At 35.1% G+C, this 17,933-nt stretch overlaps 2 protein-coding genes across 3 annotated transcripts; one reads left to right on the top strand and one right to left on the bottom strand.

Moving 5' to 3' along the window:
* Positions 1-796: 796 nt before the first annotated feature.
* On the bottom strand, positions 797-6,203 carry LOC131790827 (leukocyte receptor cluster member 1 homolog). The gene is made up of 7 exons (XM_059108080.2): positions 6,064-6,203; positions 5,673-5,772; positions 5,361-5,501; positions 4,930-5,044; positions 2,365-2,428; positions 1,650-1,955; positions 797-1,423 (listed from the first exon to the last, which is right to left on the bottom strand). Exons 1-7 carry the CDS (start codon positions 6,084-6,086, stop codon positions 1,354-1,356), a joined length of 819 nt encoding a protein of 272 aa, XP_058964063.2. The 5' UTR covers positions 6,087-6,203; the 3' UTR covers positions 797-1,353.
* A 73-nt stretch (positions 6,204-6,276) lies between these two features.
* LOC131790826 (D-2-hydroxyglutarate dehydrogenase, mitochondrial) lies at positions 6,277-16,277 on the top strand. 2 transcript variants are annotated; one of them, XM_059108078.2, is made up of 17 exons: positions 6,278-6,594; positions 7,981-8,087; positions 9,229-9,306; positions 9,503-9,543; positions 10,014-10,094; positions 10,302-10,401; positions 10,704-10,797; positions 11,114-11,171; positions 11,789-11,877; positions 12,113-12,206; positions 12,385-12,515; positions 13,106-13,183; positions 13,284-13,352; positions 13,961-14,069; positions 14,833-14,916; positions 15,202-15,329; positions 15,657-16,277. In XM_059108078.2, the coding sequence occupies exons 1-17, from the start codon at positions 6,448-6,450 to the stop codon at positions 15,690-15,692; spliced, it is 1,524 nt and encodes a 507-aa protein (XP_058964061.1). In that variant the 5' UTR covers positions 6,278-6,447; the 3' UTR covers positions 15,693-16,277. The 2 variants fall into 2 exon arrangements, with proteins under 2 accessions (XP_058964062.1, XP_058964061.1); XM_059108079.2 differs by lacking the exon at positions 15,202-15,329 and having other exon boundaries at positions 6,277-6,594.
* Positions 16,278-17,933: the final 1,656 nt, after the last annotated feature.

The following is a 17,933-nucleotide window of genomic DNA, read 5'->3' as shown; positions in this document are numbered from 1 at the left end:
TACGACCATCTGATTCTTTGAATTTCCCCCCTTAAAAATTAACTCTTGGTGTTTTAGAGAACTCTTTCTTTGTGGAATACATGATTCGATTTTTGGGACTTTCAGTGTGTTGGGGGGAGACTAGGATACGGCAACCAATTGACCAATTTGAAATGGGGAAGCTTCAGACTTCCACTTTGACCAGATTTCATATTGAGGATTCTAAAACCAAAATCAAAGTTATCCACCAATCCAAACCGAAACCAAAGTCAACCACCAATCAGAACAAAGGAAAATACCTTGGAGAGCCAATGAGAACTCAATGGAAAAAAACCTCCAACTAATCAAAGTGTAAGAAAATATAGTTGGATAAGTTATGATGGGTATTAGTTGTGCATCCGATTGATTGAGACAGTGGCAAGGCCTTTTTTTAGACCAACTATAGAGTGAAGTAGAGCAAACCAATGACATCTCGTATGACTTTAAATGCTCAGTTCTTAATTACTCTATAGTGTTGAGAATAATCATGCAAGCAGGACACTATTCTTGCTTGTAGTATAGATATCTTTCCCTATGATTTTCTTCTTCCTCTTGTCAATAGCTTTTTTGTATTCAAAACAGTCTCATAGGTTTTTAAATGAGAGGAAAAAAGTTATTTGTGTTCTGATTATCTGCTGGAAACAGACTGATTGATATAAGTACAAACAGCAATCTGATAGAGTGTTATGGGACCTTAACAAGTTGACTTAGACTATTTAGTAGATTAAACCATTTGACCATTTTAATACAAGAGCTGGATCAAAGAGAGTGGACCCTATTTGTTACTTTCACTTGCTTTTATTCACTATAATACAGTCATTTACTAAACAATAAACTACTCCTTTTGAAGTCACTAAGCTAATGAGTATATCATTACCCATCTTTAAGCAAGATAACATGACAAAAAACAGATTTTAATAAAATGTGATAGCAATAAAAAATATTTCAAAAAATTCATTTGCAATGAAATACTATTTTTTGCTTACTCTGCTACTGTAACCTCACTTCCCTTTGACTTCAACTGTTTTATATTATTATTATTGTCATTATTCTGAGTGCATCATTTCTCTCTGTGGTTGATTCCAAGGAACAAACATGCTGGTTATTAAAGAGTAGTTCTTATGGGCATGTTGTGCCTACACTGCAATCAACTTATTCATGACAGTCAACCTTCTTCTATCGACTCTCTAACACCAGTTGGCCCTTTTGAGCTGAGTAACTTTCTGGTAATCTTTCCCCAGGTTAATCTGCTCTCCTTAGGGAGGAAAATCACTGCCCTTGTTGACTTCAGTGACCCTTGGCTCAGTGTGGTTTACTGTCAAACCTGACACTTTTTTAATATGGGTCATAACGAAGATGATTTCTGGGTTTTCTGGCCAGGTCAGGATGATATTGAGAACTATACCTGTAATAAATCAAAGTGTTACAGACACAAACACATGGAGATTGGAAGGAAAGGTAGCATTTTACAGTTGGAAGAAAGAATAGGAGACTTGATTGTAAAGAAATAAATTCTTAAGGACTAAACTGTTTCTCCCATGTCTTCCAATACTATAAGATGAAAGAGAAGCAAAACCTATTAAGAAACTTCAATTCTCATAAAATCAAATGATTACATAAAGCTTGGTTACCTATAAGCTGTGTAATCATCTTGTAATTTTCCTCCAGCAATAGATGTACCGCTATCTCCTCTAGCAGAAGCCAAAAGCTTCCTTTCTCGTTCATGTTCCTCTTGCTCGCGTTGTAATCTTTCTTTTCTCATTTCTTCCAAATTTTTCATCTGTTTTTTCTTAGACTTTGCCTGTTTTTCCTTGTGTTTCTTGTCCTTTTGTTGATGTTTTCTGTCCTCATCTTTGCTATGTAATTTCTTTATCACAAGGTATCTGTCCATGTCTTTAAGAGGATCTAGCAACTTCTTTTTCTTACTTTCTACAGAGCTACATGGAACAAACAAAGAAAACATTATTTAAAAAAAAATGGGTAATTGTGAAGAACAACTCCTTGAAAAAAAATCCTGTTGGCTGACTGACAGCTGCCAGCTGGCTGGCAGTTGGCAATCTGCTGGTGATCGGTTGGTTAGTTACAACTATTTTTTCACAACCTGTCCTTCTTTCCAAGTGTTAGCTAGATTCTTCAACTCGCACAAAACCTTTTCCTGCTCAAAAATACAAGAAACATTTGAAAATAAAGTAGTGTTCTGTGAGGAGACATGAGACATCCTTGAGTAACCTAAAAGACAGGGTTTGAATATAACTGAAAATCTACACACAAAACAGTTCCACAACTTGGAATTATCTGAAGTATAGCAGATGCACATATGCTATGCAGCAGAGATGAACCAAGTACCTTTCACTTGCTTCACTCAAATTCATTCTTTCCTGGTGTGATTTCACATACCACAGTTTGCCATCTGCAGAATAAAACAAAATAATTCATCAACAGATCAACAATGTTATTGAATGTCTCTGTCATAACACTCCTAATCCAAAGAATTACAGTCAAGTCAGCAACGGTTCAACTAACCAACACCAACACACCAACGTATTAAATCAAGTAGAAACATCAGCAACTTGGTTTTCAATCCAGTACAACTTATTAGAAGTTAAACATGTAGAAAAGCAAAATATCTCTAGTAAAAAACAGTTTTTTCCAACAAAGTTTATAAGGATCTCATGGAAAATAAAGCAAGGTAAACATCACCAATGACTATAAAAGCTTCAGGCATGAATGAGTTACTGTGTGACAACAGCACTGTAAAGACTCAACATGTCAATCGGTCAGTTTTTTTTAAAAGAAAACTTGGCTTTCTAGACAAGATCTTGAGTAAAAACCAATTCTTTTTATTTCCAACAAAGTTTATAAGGATCTCAAGGCAAATAAAGCAAGGTGAACATCACCAGTGACCAAAAAAACTTTAGACACTAACAAGTTATTGTGTGACAACCATAGCAACCACATGGAATCACATTTTTTTAACTTAAAAGAATGATTTATTCAGGATCAAGAATGTTTGATTTACAATAAAATTTGATATATTATAAAGATTAGGTTTGGTTATCCAACCATCCAAGAAACCAAGCATCCTCAACAACAATGACGGTCATGTTACAAACCATGCAGACTGGATTATCAGACATTTTGGAGTGAATTTCTCATAAACATAGACTTGTTAACACAGTTGAATGGAGTCCCCACGACATACACTGCCTTTTATAGCGTTGTGCTAGATAAGATTTTTCATTAGTTAGATTTGATTGGATAATATTTACAACTACAAAGGAAAATTGAGAAAAATGCAGGTCAAAGGTTGCATGTCTTAGTTTTCATTATGATCTCAACTCAATTTTTTATACAATCTGCTGACTGATCGGTTACTTAAACTTGTGGTAATGTTACATCTTACATTGTAAAATAAAGAAGATATCTTCTACAAGGAAAACCAACTTCAAGTAAAACTTTTTATTGCAAAGAATTTAGGAAATGTCTGCTGTTTACTGGCATTGCCTGGTATTAAGTAAACAACTTCAAAAGTGATCTACGACATCTCCACTTGATTTTATACATTGGTGAGTCGGCGTTGGCAAGTTGAACCATTGGTGACTTGACTGGATACCAATCCAACAAGACTTTTAAGTAACCAAAATCACAAGTAGCTGTGGATCCATCATTTTCATTCTCAGTTTGAGATTGTTCAAATCAGTTTAATTTCTATTTTCTAAGTCTAGTAAGAAGAGGAAAAAAGGAAGTAAAAAATCAAACTGGTGTGAAAAGTCAAAATAAAGAAAACATTGAACCACAACATAAGTTTGTCAAACAGACAGCTACTGATGTAGAAAACCACTCACTCTGAAAGCAAAACTTCCAGATTTGATATATTAAAAGTTTGGATATAAATTTTATAAAATTCATTCACATAGATTGGAAAAGCATGTTTCATCAGGGTACAAAATGCCAAGCTTAATAGCTGTCATTCCATCTGTACACATTACAAAAAAGAGCTACAGAACAACCTGTAGCTAACACCACAAATAACATAGAGATAGAGCCAGCAAATAGCTACAGAGGAACCAAAAAAAGGTTTGTAGACATGCTAAGTGCCGTAATTGACAAAATTATAGTGTGAACAGAGACGAAAGTCTCCAAAGAGAAGACGAAACGGACTGTCTGAGTTTTGAAGATTTTCACTCATTTAGATTATCATTTAAACACATACAGTAATAAAACTCAAACACAGCTAACAATTGTATAGTATATATTGTTTTGTGTTAACAAACAAAACGGAACAGAACAGGAATTATGAAAATTATAACCACAATGGCACAACTTTTAAAAATTTATACAAATCATGGTGTTAAAGCAACTACCATCATGCAGTAGTCCATCCCGGCTAGCTCACCATGAGCATCTCTGGTCATTGCAGAAGCAAGCCTCAGAAATTACATTGTCCACCCTTCAAGTGAACAACTAAGAGCTTGTTTGATATCCTTTGTGATGTGTTGCATGGATGGCCACATCAGTCATAGCAGCCAAGATTTACAGACACTATCACCAGGAGCAATCTTCATGTTCCTATGAATTCAGCCGCCGTTCATTCATAAAACACACTCCTTGAGGATTTTGTTTTCTACTAGTTCTGTTTAAGAACTTTTGTATTTTTATTCACCACAATTCCAATGGATTTCACTGAATGGATTTTGCATATGTTCTGTTTTGTTTTAAAGCTCTCAGGAAGCAGCTAGAGCACAAAAGAAGAAGGAAAAAACACTCTACCACATCTCATACTTTCCCCAACCCTTCTTTTAATCTAACTGCTTCCTGCATACTTTGGAACAGAACAGAGCTTATTCAAGGCTTCTTCAATTGTTAAATAGATTGTGAAATCTGTTTTTAAAAAATGCTGGGCTTGCATACCATCTGAATCTCTTTGACTCTGTCCAAGGTATGTTAACAAGCCAATGGATTTTTCTCTTTTCTCTTGTTCAGCTTTCTTTTCAGCTTCATATTCCTTGTTACTTCCTTGTCTGAGCTGTAATAACAATATACAAGTAGCAAATTCAAAATTAGTACTCTTAATAGTATGATCTTTTCTACAAAGAAATAGCACTAAAAAGGGATACATTGGTAAGAAATACTTTTCGGAAGTTAACACCACATTTTCTCAGCACAAACAACTGCATATCTTGTATTGACTTTCATTACTCTGCATGATGAATACCTTAGTTTACATTATCTCAAACCCCTATCCGCTAGAAAATATCCCTGAATAACTATTCAAAACTTGCTGAACCATGAAGTGCTATGTAAGAAACTTTAGTAATATTATGAGCTGCTATATCACTCACTCCTTCTTCAATGTCAGCAAAAAAATTGAGATGTTGTGGTTTGTCTTTAACAAAAACAACAGTATTATCTTGTGATACTCCATCTTTAAGCTGCTTTCCACTGGCACGCCCCCGTAGAAGGGCTGTTCTGGCCTCTTGTTCCTTGAAACAAAAACAAAACAAAACAATAAACAACATCAAGCTTTTAAGATATGGTTGATGATTAACCTAATATTGACCCTAACTTAATACTTATTCTCGCTAGAAATAAAATTCTACAACATTATTATCTGCCTCGTATGGCAACACTTAAATACAAAAAACAGCACTCACGGCTAAAGAACGTCTCCTTTCCCGTTCTTCCTCTTCTAATCTTGCATTTTCTTCATCACGACGCACGCGTTCAATGTTATCAATGTTACGTACATGCCAGCTAAATCAATAAAGGCAGATACTTCTTCATTAATGATAAATTTTATTTCCTTACTTAAATAAGAGCAAAGTAAAATCCTTAAAGCAACAAATTCTTCAAGAAACTAATCAATATTTCATCATTAAAAAATAACCTGTCAATCTTTCTTGGAATCGAGAGAAAACAAACTTCATTAAACGTAACATCAAACGTTTTCAGCTTGCGAACATCTCAAGGACTAAAACTGATACTAGCTTTATGAGATACTTTATTGTTAAGGCTCGAAGAGTCCTCTAAGACCTTCTAAATTACCTTTTCTTAGGTAGAATGTTCATCTTGTTCCTTTAAAGACCAAAACGAATCACCTCAGGCCTTTCAGTATGGTGATCGCTGGAGTACTTAAAGTGACGAACATTGAGTCCATAATATTGGTGGCAGTGGTTTTGAAAAAGAGAATAACCGCACGCATATCTAGAAGCTTATGTTTCCGAATAAACGTTATTTGTATCGCGGGCGTTAGAATTTCGGCTTCAGACCGACTCTGACCCATCAGGCACCGTTCGAAAACACACTTAAAACGAGAATAATTGTTGTAAGCTAAGAAATATATAAAGCGATCACACTGCACATCGTGCGAGGGAAAAAAGTTAATCTCTATGAGGCCGGCGCTTTGAGCTTGAGGTCCTTAAACAGCTAATGAATGTTTGGAAAATGAGACATTTGCAAAAACGAGCAGCAGCAACCCTGAAATGTTACATCAAACGCAGTTACGCAACAGGATCCAAACAGGTTGAACTTACGAGCACCCGATACCCAGGGCTTAGAAGAGGACAATACTCGGAGGTAAGGGACAGTGTTCTCTAACTCTGATTTAATCTGACCCCACCCTTGACTTCAACCCTCTAACCCCACACCACCTGTACCCAAACCACTCTTACAGTCTGGCCTACACACCAAGATCTCGAATTTTCAAAAATTAGTTCTCAAAGCCAGGCTCTCCTTACTTTACAGGGCCTCCCCTTCTAAATCTACCATTGTTTACACATGGTGATACATTATGGCAAGGTTCATAAAAAAAAGTGCGTTAATTTGGGTTTGTATCAACATTTGTTGATCCAGTAGGGGAAAATGGGTAAAAAGAAGGAAAGTGATTTTTGAATAGATCATGCTACTGGAATGTGATTGGTTGTTTCATTGTAGTGTTTAGTTCTCATTGGTTAGGGGAAATAAGTGATTCAGAGCAAAAACTGGTGGGATTGGTGAATAAATTGCACCATGAGTGTATAAAAGGACCTCTTGTTGCAGCGTTTAGATCACCCCTGATGAAGGTATGAGACAAGAGTGTCAAAACATTGGGTCTATGAATTCTAACTTCTTGGTTACATTCATTAAATCTTTAAACCAGAGTAGCATCAAACCATGTCTGACTGTCCACCTGGTTGCTATGTGAACTTTAACCCTTTAACTCCCAGATTAAATTTGTAATTCTCCTTAATGTCAAGCATACAATCTTTATAATGTCAGTTCAGAGAATTTAGAATTGGATCAACTAATTATCCCCAAATTGATATATTTCTTTATTCTCACCACTTATCTGCTTGATATTGTATTGATATTGTTAGGAGATATTCTGTCTTCATCACTCATGGGAGTTAAAGGGTTAACATATTTTCAATTGCACTGTTGTGGACCAATCTGATTGCAAGGATCAACAGTGACTCGATGATTTTGTATTTTTTCTAAATTGAGTGCTACCTTCTTATTATGCAACATCCCTGTTCAGGCTTAGCATTGTAAAGGCAAAATATTTGATGAATATTCTTTCAAATAAGCATAGAATATGGTGTTTATTTTTGGAAATATATTAAATAAGATATATTTGGGCCATGAAGAAGAGAATGACTTTTAAAATTATATTTTAGCCAACATTGCAAAGGGGAAGCTCAGTTCTTTTACCCAAAGGAGATAATGAACGGTTGTGTATCAAACTGTTCCCTTTTTTAACTGTAACATTTCTTTGTTATCATTTATAGAAATTTGAGGATTTCTGTTAAGGTGTTTTCTTCAGATAAGCTCTGCCCTAAAATAACAACAGCACCTGAATCAAAAAAGGAATTTCACAAAGAGCAGTATTTAATCAAGTAACTATAGCAATTTATTTCAAGAGAAATTAGCAGGGTTGTTCATGGAGTAATATACTACTTCTTTTATTAACTTTGCTGTATATAGGTAACAGATGAAGATATAAGAGCTTTTGAGACATTTGTTCCTTCAAGAGTTGTTACAAATCTGGATGAGATATTACCTCATAATGTTGACTGGCTTAGAATGGTCAGGTAAAGATGTATTAATCATAACCATTAGAATTTCCTCCAATGTGATTGGTGCATCAGCTGCTTCATTTTTCACTAATCATTCTGTACAATTGTAATCAGACAGTAAAATCAGATAGTTGGCTGTAATCAAACACCTGTAATTGGACAGTTGAAGCAGCCAATCATACTAGGTCCACTTGGCTAAATCCACCAATCACAGAATTGATCACAATAACCATAGCAACAACCACTTATCCAAAGAAAAACAAGGCTATTTCCAAAATGGAAAAATATTTAACTAAAGAGTTTGTCTCAACTGGAGATATTTGTTCTAGGTGTATTTGTTTTTTTGGAAATTGAAATGATTATGATTAATTGCTAACAGGATTTCTTGTTGTCCAATTCTGTCAGTAATGATACTTGTGATAAACAAATCAGACTCCCGCTTTGTGGTCATCCAATTTTGTTAATCACTTGTATGATTACAGACGAAATGGACTCCACTCAGTCCTTTTACCATTATTAAATCATTATCATTTTAAAACTTTTAATTTTCTTATTGGGATTTCTGTGCATACAAGTAAGACCTTTAAAGTAGTAATTTTTCATTAATGGTCACTCAAACTAGTTTACTGGTTAGATTTCTATAATGATATTCCACAATGTATACGACAGACTTTTTTCATCCAATTAAATGTATTCTTTTCTTGAAATATTTGTAATGTTTGTACATGTACTTTAGGCTAAATATCCTAAGCAGCTTTGGTCAGAGTATGCTACTGAGGAGATTTTTTTCACACTGTAAATTTTTTGTGTTAACTTTTAAGCAGTTTGGTCAGAGTATACTACTGAATATATTTTTTCATAAATGAATGTAAATTTTTTGTACTAACTTTTAACAAGATTTTATTACTGTATTCTTGAGTTTATGATTATTTCAGCCATCAGTTGTCAAATTTAACTCACTTATTGGCCTTGCATGTTGAAATGTAATTGCTGATTTTTTATACCATCTGTACCTAAAACATCATTTAAATAAGCACTGTTTTGATATTAACTTTTTGATCACAGTTAGTGTAGTTTTGATTTCAGTTTTGGGAGTCAAGAGAATTACTGGGGAAGATTGCTGACTGGTGAGAATTTCCCTTTTTTTTTAATACAGAGGAACAAGCAAAATACTACTGAAACCAAAAACTACAGAGGAAGTTTCTCAGATCTTAGCATATTGCAACTCACGCAGGTTAGTGACACTAGTACTATTGCTGCTGATGTATATGTAAGAAATCTATACAACATATCCAGGTGCAAACCTTAAAATTTTGTAGCTTTCCAGTTTTAATGTATGCAGTTTCTCAGTGTTTGGGTTAAGAATAGAGATCAGGTCAAAATGCCTTTGGTGAATGAATTGTGAGAATACCTTTTTCTTGGTCTCTCAGATTAGCTGTAGTCCCTCAAGGGGGAAACACTGGATTAGTTGGTAAGTTACATCCCTGCTAAGTTGATAAAACATGTGCAGTAGCATATTGTACATGAAGAAGACTTTAAAGGAAGACAGTGAAGGAACTGCCTTTGTATCTTAAACAATTTACCTTGAGTTAGTTTTTGTGGCTACTGCCTCCTATAGGAGGTAAAGCCACATGTTATTGAAATGAGTGAATGAGTGATGGCAACAATAGAATGCCCAACTGTTCAATACAAATAGAGGCCTTCTTTAATGTATACAAATGTCAAGCCATGTGCTAAATCACTTTGGTATTTATAACAAGGTAGCAAGTATGTAATGTCTCTGATTTTGTACCCAGCCTTCCCTACCTGGGGTAAATAACAAGATGGTCTTATTTTTTCTTATACTTATTAAAGTCACTCAGAATCCCAGAAAGAGACACTGTTTAATTAATATGCATTGATAACTCTAATTTTACCTTTACTTTCTCACAACTTCAACAGGTGGCAGTGTGCCAGTATTTGATGAAATAATATTATCCACATCATTAATGAACCAAGTATTGAGCTTTGATGATGTTTCAGGTAAAAATTGAATCTTCTAATCATATCAGGCTTGGCATTTTTTATACTTCTTTAAGTTCCTGCCTTATGCTCATGTAAAAATAAGGATCAACTACTAAAGGGAACTTGTCACAACCATGCAAGACCACAGAAGAATACAAAGTAACAATAAGTTGTTCACAAATAATTTTACCCACAACTCAATAGATATTTACTATGTATCATTAGGTATCCTTGTCTGTCAAGCTGGTTGTGTTTTAGAGTCATTGGACAAATTAATGGAAGATCATGGTTTTATTATGCCACTGGACTTGGGAGCAAAAGGAAGGTATGCATACTGTAGCATGACAACGAGTGGTTTGTCATTTACTAGTGGTCCTGTGGATGCTGTTTTTCTTGAATCAAAATATAAAGTAAACTAGTGTAAGTCATAGTAACCTATTTTAAATGTAAAAATTTCAAATCACAGATGATATTTATTCCCTATATGAGCTTTACCTGATGTTGTCATGACTCTTAGAGTAGATCATAACTTACTTAACAATCATTACTGAAGAAACAATTCTCTGTATTCTTGTGACTGATTTTAACAGTTGATTTCTCTCCTTTTTTTCCTTTTTCACATTGCAGTTGTCATATAGGTGGCAACATTGCAACAAATGCAGGTGGTTTGAGACGTCTGAGGTATGGATCCTTACATGGCAATGTTCTAGGCCTAGAAGTGGTAATTACTGTTTTATTCATTCATTGCCGAAGTTAAAAATTGATAACTGAAGAAAAGACAGAATGAATTAACAAGCTAGTGAGTAGGTTAGTGAATCAGTGAATGATAAACAGAGAGACAAACAAACAGACAAACAAGCAAGCAAACAGACAAACAGCCAGACAGCACTTAAAATGAAGAAGCAACAAATTATATAACAGTTGCTCATAACCCATGATAATAGTTTTCTTTGCAGTACATTGTTATTTCTTATCTGGTGTTTCTGTTGTTGAATGACAAACAATGGAATGATATGGAATTTTTTGTTAATGTTCAGGTTCTTCCTGATGGTATTATACTTGACTGTCTTTCATCAATGTTAAAAGACAACACAGGTTTGTTGAAACTGTCAATTTGTAAATACTTTCTGTAAATTATTTTTAAGCAATAGACTGCACTTTTGATTGTTTTACCGAATGAGAGGAGAATGAACATTAGAGAAGATAATAAATCACAAGCCAGAGGCAAGTGGTTTTGAAACTCTTCTCAGATGAAACTCTTCTCAGATGCAAAATGGGTTATTATGGTAGTAAACCATATGGGTTTGGTGCAATATAGGTTTTTGACCAATTAGGGTGTTTGTTATATCTAAGTTGTTTCAAAAAGTGGAATATCACCTGTTTACTGAGTTTTGCCAGTGCATACTTTTACATATTTAGTACAAAATTATTAAGTGTCAAAAAAATTGTCTGTAATCTCAATTTAGTTGTTCACTTACAATTTCCAGCACTAACAGAGTTTGTCATCAACAATTGTTATCTTTAAGTCTGACTGACCAAACTTAACTTTTCATTTTATGAATTATCTTTCTAAATTAAAGAAACACTCAAACTGTAGTTGGACAGATTGCTTCCTTTGGTTGCATCAGTACTAGATGTAAATATATAGAGAAGAAATTACAAGGTATACCCACTAAAAAATGTTTTGCTATAAAGAAAATCATCATTTTCAGGGTATGATCTAAAACAGCTGTTCATTGGATCAGAAGGCCACCTGGGTGTGATAACAACTGCTTCAATCCTGATACCACCCAGACCAAAGGTTATTGAACACTAAATAAATATAAATACATACAGTAGTCAAGTAGATGATAAATATGTGATAAAATATTTCACCTCATAAATGAAACATTATTTGAGAAAATGGGTTATTTGATAACTACCCTTATACCTTTTAATATAAGCATCTAAGTTAATCTTTCCTTAGTTACCTCACATTTCCTACTCCTTTTCTCATAATTTGTTCCAATAATTTTTAAATAGATCTTCCTCTGCAGGCTGTCAATGTCACTTTTCTTGGTTGTGCCACCTTCTCTGATGTTCTTAGTACATACAAACTGGCAAGGAGTATGTTGGGGGAAATTCTGTCTGGTAACTTTCTTAGTTTTTCTGTTATACCACCAAGATCACCAATTTTGAGGTTTGTTTGGGCATCTTGCACTGTGTTGTGATTTATTAGTGTGAGACTCAACGATCAAAATCAAATCAAAATGTCGAAATGTTCATGGTCTCATGAGTCTTACGGTAACAATGTGATGCTTTTTTACAGCCTTCGAATTTCTAGATGATTTTTGCATGAATCTCGTGGAAACAAAGCTTGGTCTACATAATCCCATCAGTAAGCAGCCATTTTATGTGTTAATAGAGACTTCAGGCTCTAACAGCTCCCACGATGAAGAGGTTAGTCTTAAGATGTCGTAACAATCTTTGGAATGAGTTTCAGGATCATGGTCAAATAGAGCTGCAGTGGATCACAGGGTGCCTTTGATCCTTCCTTCCTTGTATAAAAAAGTAATTTACAGGTAAAAGTCATGGTATGCTCCTAGTCTCAAATGAGTTACTGATTTAAGACCCCCTGTTGGATAATAGTGGCTGACTCAGTGCACATGATCCAGAACCATCAGAAAATATAATTTGAGATACAAGGGAGTGAGGTATCTAGGCTACTGTTGCACAAGGATACAATGGCATTAGCCCTTTCCTTAGATTCCGTAAAGCAATAATAAATGCTATGGCTTTTCCACTGTATGTGAATACCACAAATGTAAAAATTGCAAAAAAACTTTACATTATTGAGTGCCACTCTCTAAGAACCCACCCTCTCTAAAGTGTAATGTTTTCAATAAATGCTCTACCCCTCCCCTCTCCCTCTAGTAAGTCCCCTTCTTGAAGCCCTGAAAGTGAACATGCTATTTGTGGCCTTATTAGAGTATTCACAATAATGGCTTGTCCAATAATTATATTTTATTATATATTATTTGTATTTATAGAAACTCAATTTCTTTCTGGAGAAACTTATGTTTGACAAAATTGCAAGGGATGGAACTCTGGCAACAGATTTGTCAAAGGTTAGTTTCTCTGTTGATTTGTTTAATTACTTTTATATTTGAAGAGACTTTCCATATGATATTTAGTTACATCTGTGCAAGAATATCTTTCCCAACTTAGTTGAAAGAAGTCTGGGATATACGCGAAAGAATATCAGAGAGCCTGACACTTTGTGGAACAACTTACAAGGTAAGTTAAAATACATTAATGTCATGTGAGATATTTGTGAAAAAGTACAGGCATTTTGATTGAAAAAGAAGGGCTTTAAAGTTGAATCTGATTCAATTAATACACAGGGCTCGTCAGCTCAGTGGCTGGAGGATCTAGCAGAAATGCATGAGACTGAACAAAATTTATCAACAATATGAAGCTGTAGAATCACCTTGAAAACCATTTTATTTTGAACAGAAGCATCATTGAAGATTGTGTGGCATTTTGCATAAACCTTGGTGTTATTCTACATTTGTCAATGTTGTTTGAGTTGTGAGTTGCTGCAGTAAGTGATTCTGTTCAAAGTTTGGAAAGTTATATTTGAGACTCCATTACTTTGTGACTGGTGACTCTGACTTTTGCAACTGTGGTTGGTCTAAAAACTTGATTTACTTTTTCAGCTCATCAAGTACAACATTAAAACCAATCACAAATCAGTGACATGAATTTTGCCTCATTTGCTGTTTACCTTTGTACTGATTAGCTGTTCTTAGTTTTTTCTGCATTATGATACTACCAAGAAATGGCAACTTTTTTGGCACTGCTAATTACAGCATGCATATGATGGATATGTTTTCTGTTCCTAGTATGATCTGTCACTCCCTTTGCCAAAAATGTATGAGCTTGTGTCACACATGAGAGAAAGACTTGGTGACCTGGTGACTAACTGTGTTGGATATGGCCACCTTGGAGATTGTAAGTGTTATTACCCTTAAGCTTTAAAAATGTAATGTTGAAGTCTGTATAAGAGACTGACTTGCATGGCTGTCAGAGTTCATCACAGTTTTTAAAGCATGAAACAAGGAGAATTCCTACTTAACCTAAAAACCCATTGTCTCCTGAATGGAGGGAAGACACTTTGAAAGAATGATATCATTGCCTCTTGGCATCTTTACGAAACAAAAATATCTCTAAAGGTTTTAAACCCAGACCTGTCAATCATGACCCTAAGGCCCCCACATATCCTGGTATGAAAATACACATGATTACGTTGGAATGTCTCCATACCTTGTTGGAAATGGTTCAAGTTGCTGAATATCAGTCAGTCCCAAAGTTCAATCAGATGAGTGAGGGGAATGCTCAAAGGAACTCACAGTTTACTGTGATTTATATGTATACAACATTGACTCTGTCAAAGAATAACTGTATCCAAACGTTAGTCATTTCTTAACCAAATATGACTTTATTGACAGGATCTATCAGTACCAGCCATGAACAACACAGAATTTCTTTGTTTTTTGCCAAAAAAAAAACTCAAAATAGCGTTCTCAAGTCTCCATTTTCTAGTATTCTATTTGGTTTATTTCAGTAATATTTGTGTATCTCTGGATGTGTGAGTTTGTCCCTTACAAAGTTTTCCCTTTTGTAATTCAAATACCTGTAAGAGAGTTACTTTGTTTAATCATGTTTGGTCTTACTTTTTAGCAATAACTGGTGCAATGTCTTTTCTCATTCATAGGCAACTTACATTTGAATTTCACAACTCCAGAGTTCAGTGAACAAGTGTTAGATTCCATTGAGCCCTATGTTTATCAGTGGACAGGTTTGTTTCATCTTTAACCACAGTTAAGTCATTTTTCCTTCTCCAGCTAATTAGTTCCTTTTCTACTTTTCTTTGTTATTAACTACCACTAAACGTCAGCTTTGAAACTCTTCACGTTGGTCGATGTATATTATCAGCTCAGTTGATAAAACCAAAATTATCTAGGAGTAATTAGGTTTGCTTCTTATTATACTGGAGAAATTCTGCAATACAGGAAAGCGCATTTCTGCTGAAAATGCTTGAGTCGTTGTAGACGTGAGCACAGCTGTAGCCATTATTTTTCAGCAAAACATGGCGGGAGCATTAGCGCGGAGCATGGCCTGGGATTGAAGAAAGCAAATTATATACATTACTCCAAATCATCACCATCAGTAGATCTGATGAAAAACATCAAACAACTTCTAGACCCTAAGGTAACTTGTCCGAATTACTTGCTAGCTTCTGTAGGTTCTATAGCAAAACATTTAGAGAGTACCTCGAAGAACTGTGGTGATACTAAGCTGGCTAAAAAATTTGTGATTATGGCGATGTCACGGTCTTCTCTTTTCCAGTTATAATAATGAAGGGCTCTAGCGTAACGTTTATTTGATATATCTCCTCATCACCCATTCCGCGATCGTCAAGGCTTGAAGGTCCTTGAACCTTTTTGAAATCCTATTATTTGTTTGTTTGTTTCTAATTGTCAGCGGTTTGTTCTTGTTAGGTGCTGACAAATGTGTTAAATTTTTTCATCTTCACAGGGAATTCTGAATCCCTACAAAGTTCTTCCTCGTTGACTTCAGTGAAAATGACTTGTGATAAATAAATAATAGCTTGGGCGAGCACAAACCGGTGACAAGCTCACCTGAATGTGAATTGTTGATTGTTGTAAATACAAAAAGAGGATTTGACCGAATATGGACTGGTCATAAACCAGGAGTGATAGTACGTTTACTATATCGCAGACAATTCATTGGAAACATCTGTTACAAGTTTTTGTTTTAACGAAGTGTTTAAATGATATTTTTTGACTGTTATGGATTAAGCGTATTTAAATCAGATCCCATCTTCCTTCTTTCACCAACCAAACAACCAATTCGCATGTCATAACCCACAGAAACATTCCGTTTACCTCGTTATCGAAAAAACATGTTTTTCCATGGATAAATGACAGCTAAGTTTCAGTTTTGTGCTTTATTTTGTACTTCTTAAGTAACTGAGGAAGTCAACTTAGATAACTGGGTTCGGCACAATTCTTAGTTCTAGTTTCCTCTCGGCCTCCTTCTTACTTTTTCCTGTGAATCTGAGTTTGATTTATCCTTTATTGTCCTTACTGTAATTTTTCATGTGGCCAAATGAAATAAACGGACAGTAACCATTTAGACAGCCTCTGAGTGCTCACATTTGTCTATCTTGTTAAAAAAATCTGCTGCAGAAGGAAAACATCGTCACGAGCACAGTGTACTCTCTGGTAGCATTTTACTCATGAATTAACGAGGCATTAAATAGAGGATCTCGCAGCGTAGCACAATGTTCCGGCGAATTTGTAAACCTATCTAGACCTGCCGAGCTAAGGAAACATTTTTCATAACATCGTCGTGCGTAATTTCAAAATAGAAGAGGTGAATTATTACAAAAAGAAAAGTTTCCTATCTTGAAAGTGTGTCCGAGGGAAATGCAGTTGAGAGAAGCGTGTAATTTCGTGAGATTTTGGCAAAGTTTTGTTATCTGCCGCCTCGCATCTCTTAGTTCAAAGTCCCTCGTGTTTTTGCTCTAATATAGTAAACCATCAAAGGTTTTGATTCAGTTTAATTCCCCAAAAATTGCAGTGAATCAGTGCAGAAAACAACAGAATCAACCTACTACTTGTTTGCAATTACTAAACCTCCACTCTATTCCACCGTTGTAAAACACGAGCACTTTGCAGTGTAACTCACCAACTTGCAAGGACAAGTAAACAAAAAGAGCTTGGATATTTTTCGCTTATGTTTTTGAATGAACAGAAGATTCAGAGCTGTTGTGGAGGGCTCAAGTGTTGATTTTTGAGCCAAAACCTGATTTTTAACCAAGCACCAAAACAAGAGAGCTTGGCAAATGAACAACAGGTCGCAACAGGGTACTTGATACTTCCAATGAAATAGCAAATCTTTTAGGCTCAGGCCAAAACAAGAATTTGATAACCGAAATATATCACAGAAGTTGAGTGTTACAATCAAATTTCACCGAGGACTGAAATTAAGTAGGGATTGCATTGGTTTCGCTGTACTTCAATCTGTGATTGATCAAGAAAACTTGTATCACCATCCTAACCATTAAACCAATCGCTCTGATATGCTGGTCATTCGCAATCTCCCGCACCAGTCACGAGTGTGGACTTTAAGTTTTCTTTAATCCCTTTGGATATTTAAAATTTATTCCATGATGGCGAGTTGGACATTAGATGTACATGGAATGGTTGTTTCACTAAATTTTACGAACGTTTACATATTTGGAGCTTTTATTAGTACCACAAAAGTTTGTGCGGTGTACTTACTTATTCGGTGACTCGGAATATGGGTATATACGCCATGGCTGAATGCCATATAGACGACAAAATGGCTGACTATATATATATATATATATATATAGGAAGTCTGCAAGTCGATTTTCGCGTGGAACAGTGCTCAATACGTTGAAGCAGAGCAGGATAAATATTATGAGAGGAAAAAAGGGACGTAACTACATTTCCCGACAAGCCTGTTTCGTGAATCGCTTCACTCTCCAGGGGTTTAATTAAACCCCTGAAGAGTGAAGCGATTCACGAAACAGGCTTGTCGGGAAATGTAGTTACGTCCCTTTTTTCCTCTCATAATATTTATATATATATATATATATATATATATATATATATATATATATATATATATATATATATGTTATGAGGTTCATGTAAGACTTACAATATGTCCTAGTTAGCCATGTTCTACTACGTTAACCCACATCTACCCTAAGTTAGCCATGTTGTACCTCGTTCACCCACATCTACCCTAAGTTAACCA

Source organism: Pocillopora verrucosa, chromosome 3 (assembly GCF_036669915.1).
Source record: "Pocillopora verrucosa isolate sample1 chromosome 3, ASM3666991v2, whole genome shotgun sequence".
Classification (NCBI taxonomy): Eukaryota; Metazoa; Cnidaria; class Anthozoa; order Scleractinia; family Pocilloporidae; genus Pocillopora; species Pocillopora verrucosa.
This window is presented reverse-complemented; position numbering and strand designations above follow the sequence as displayed.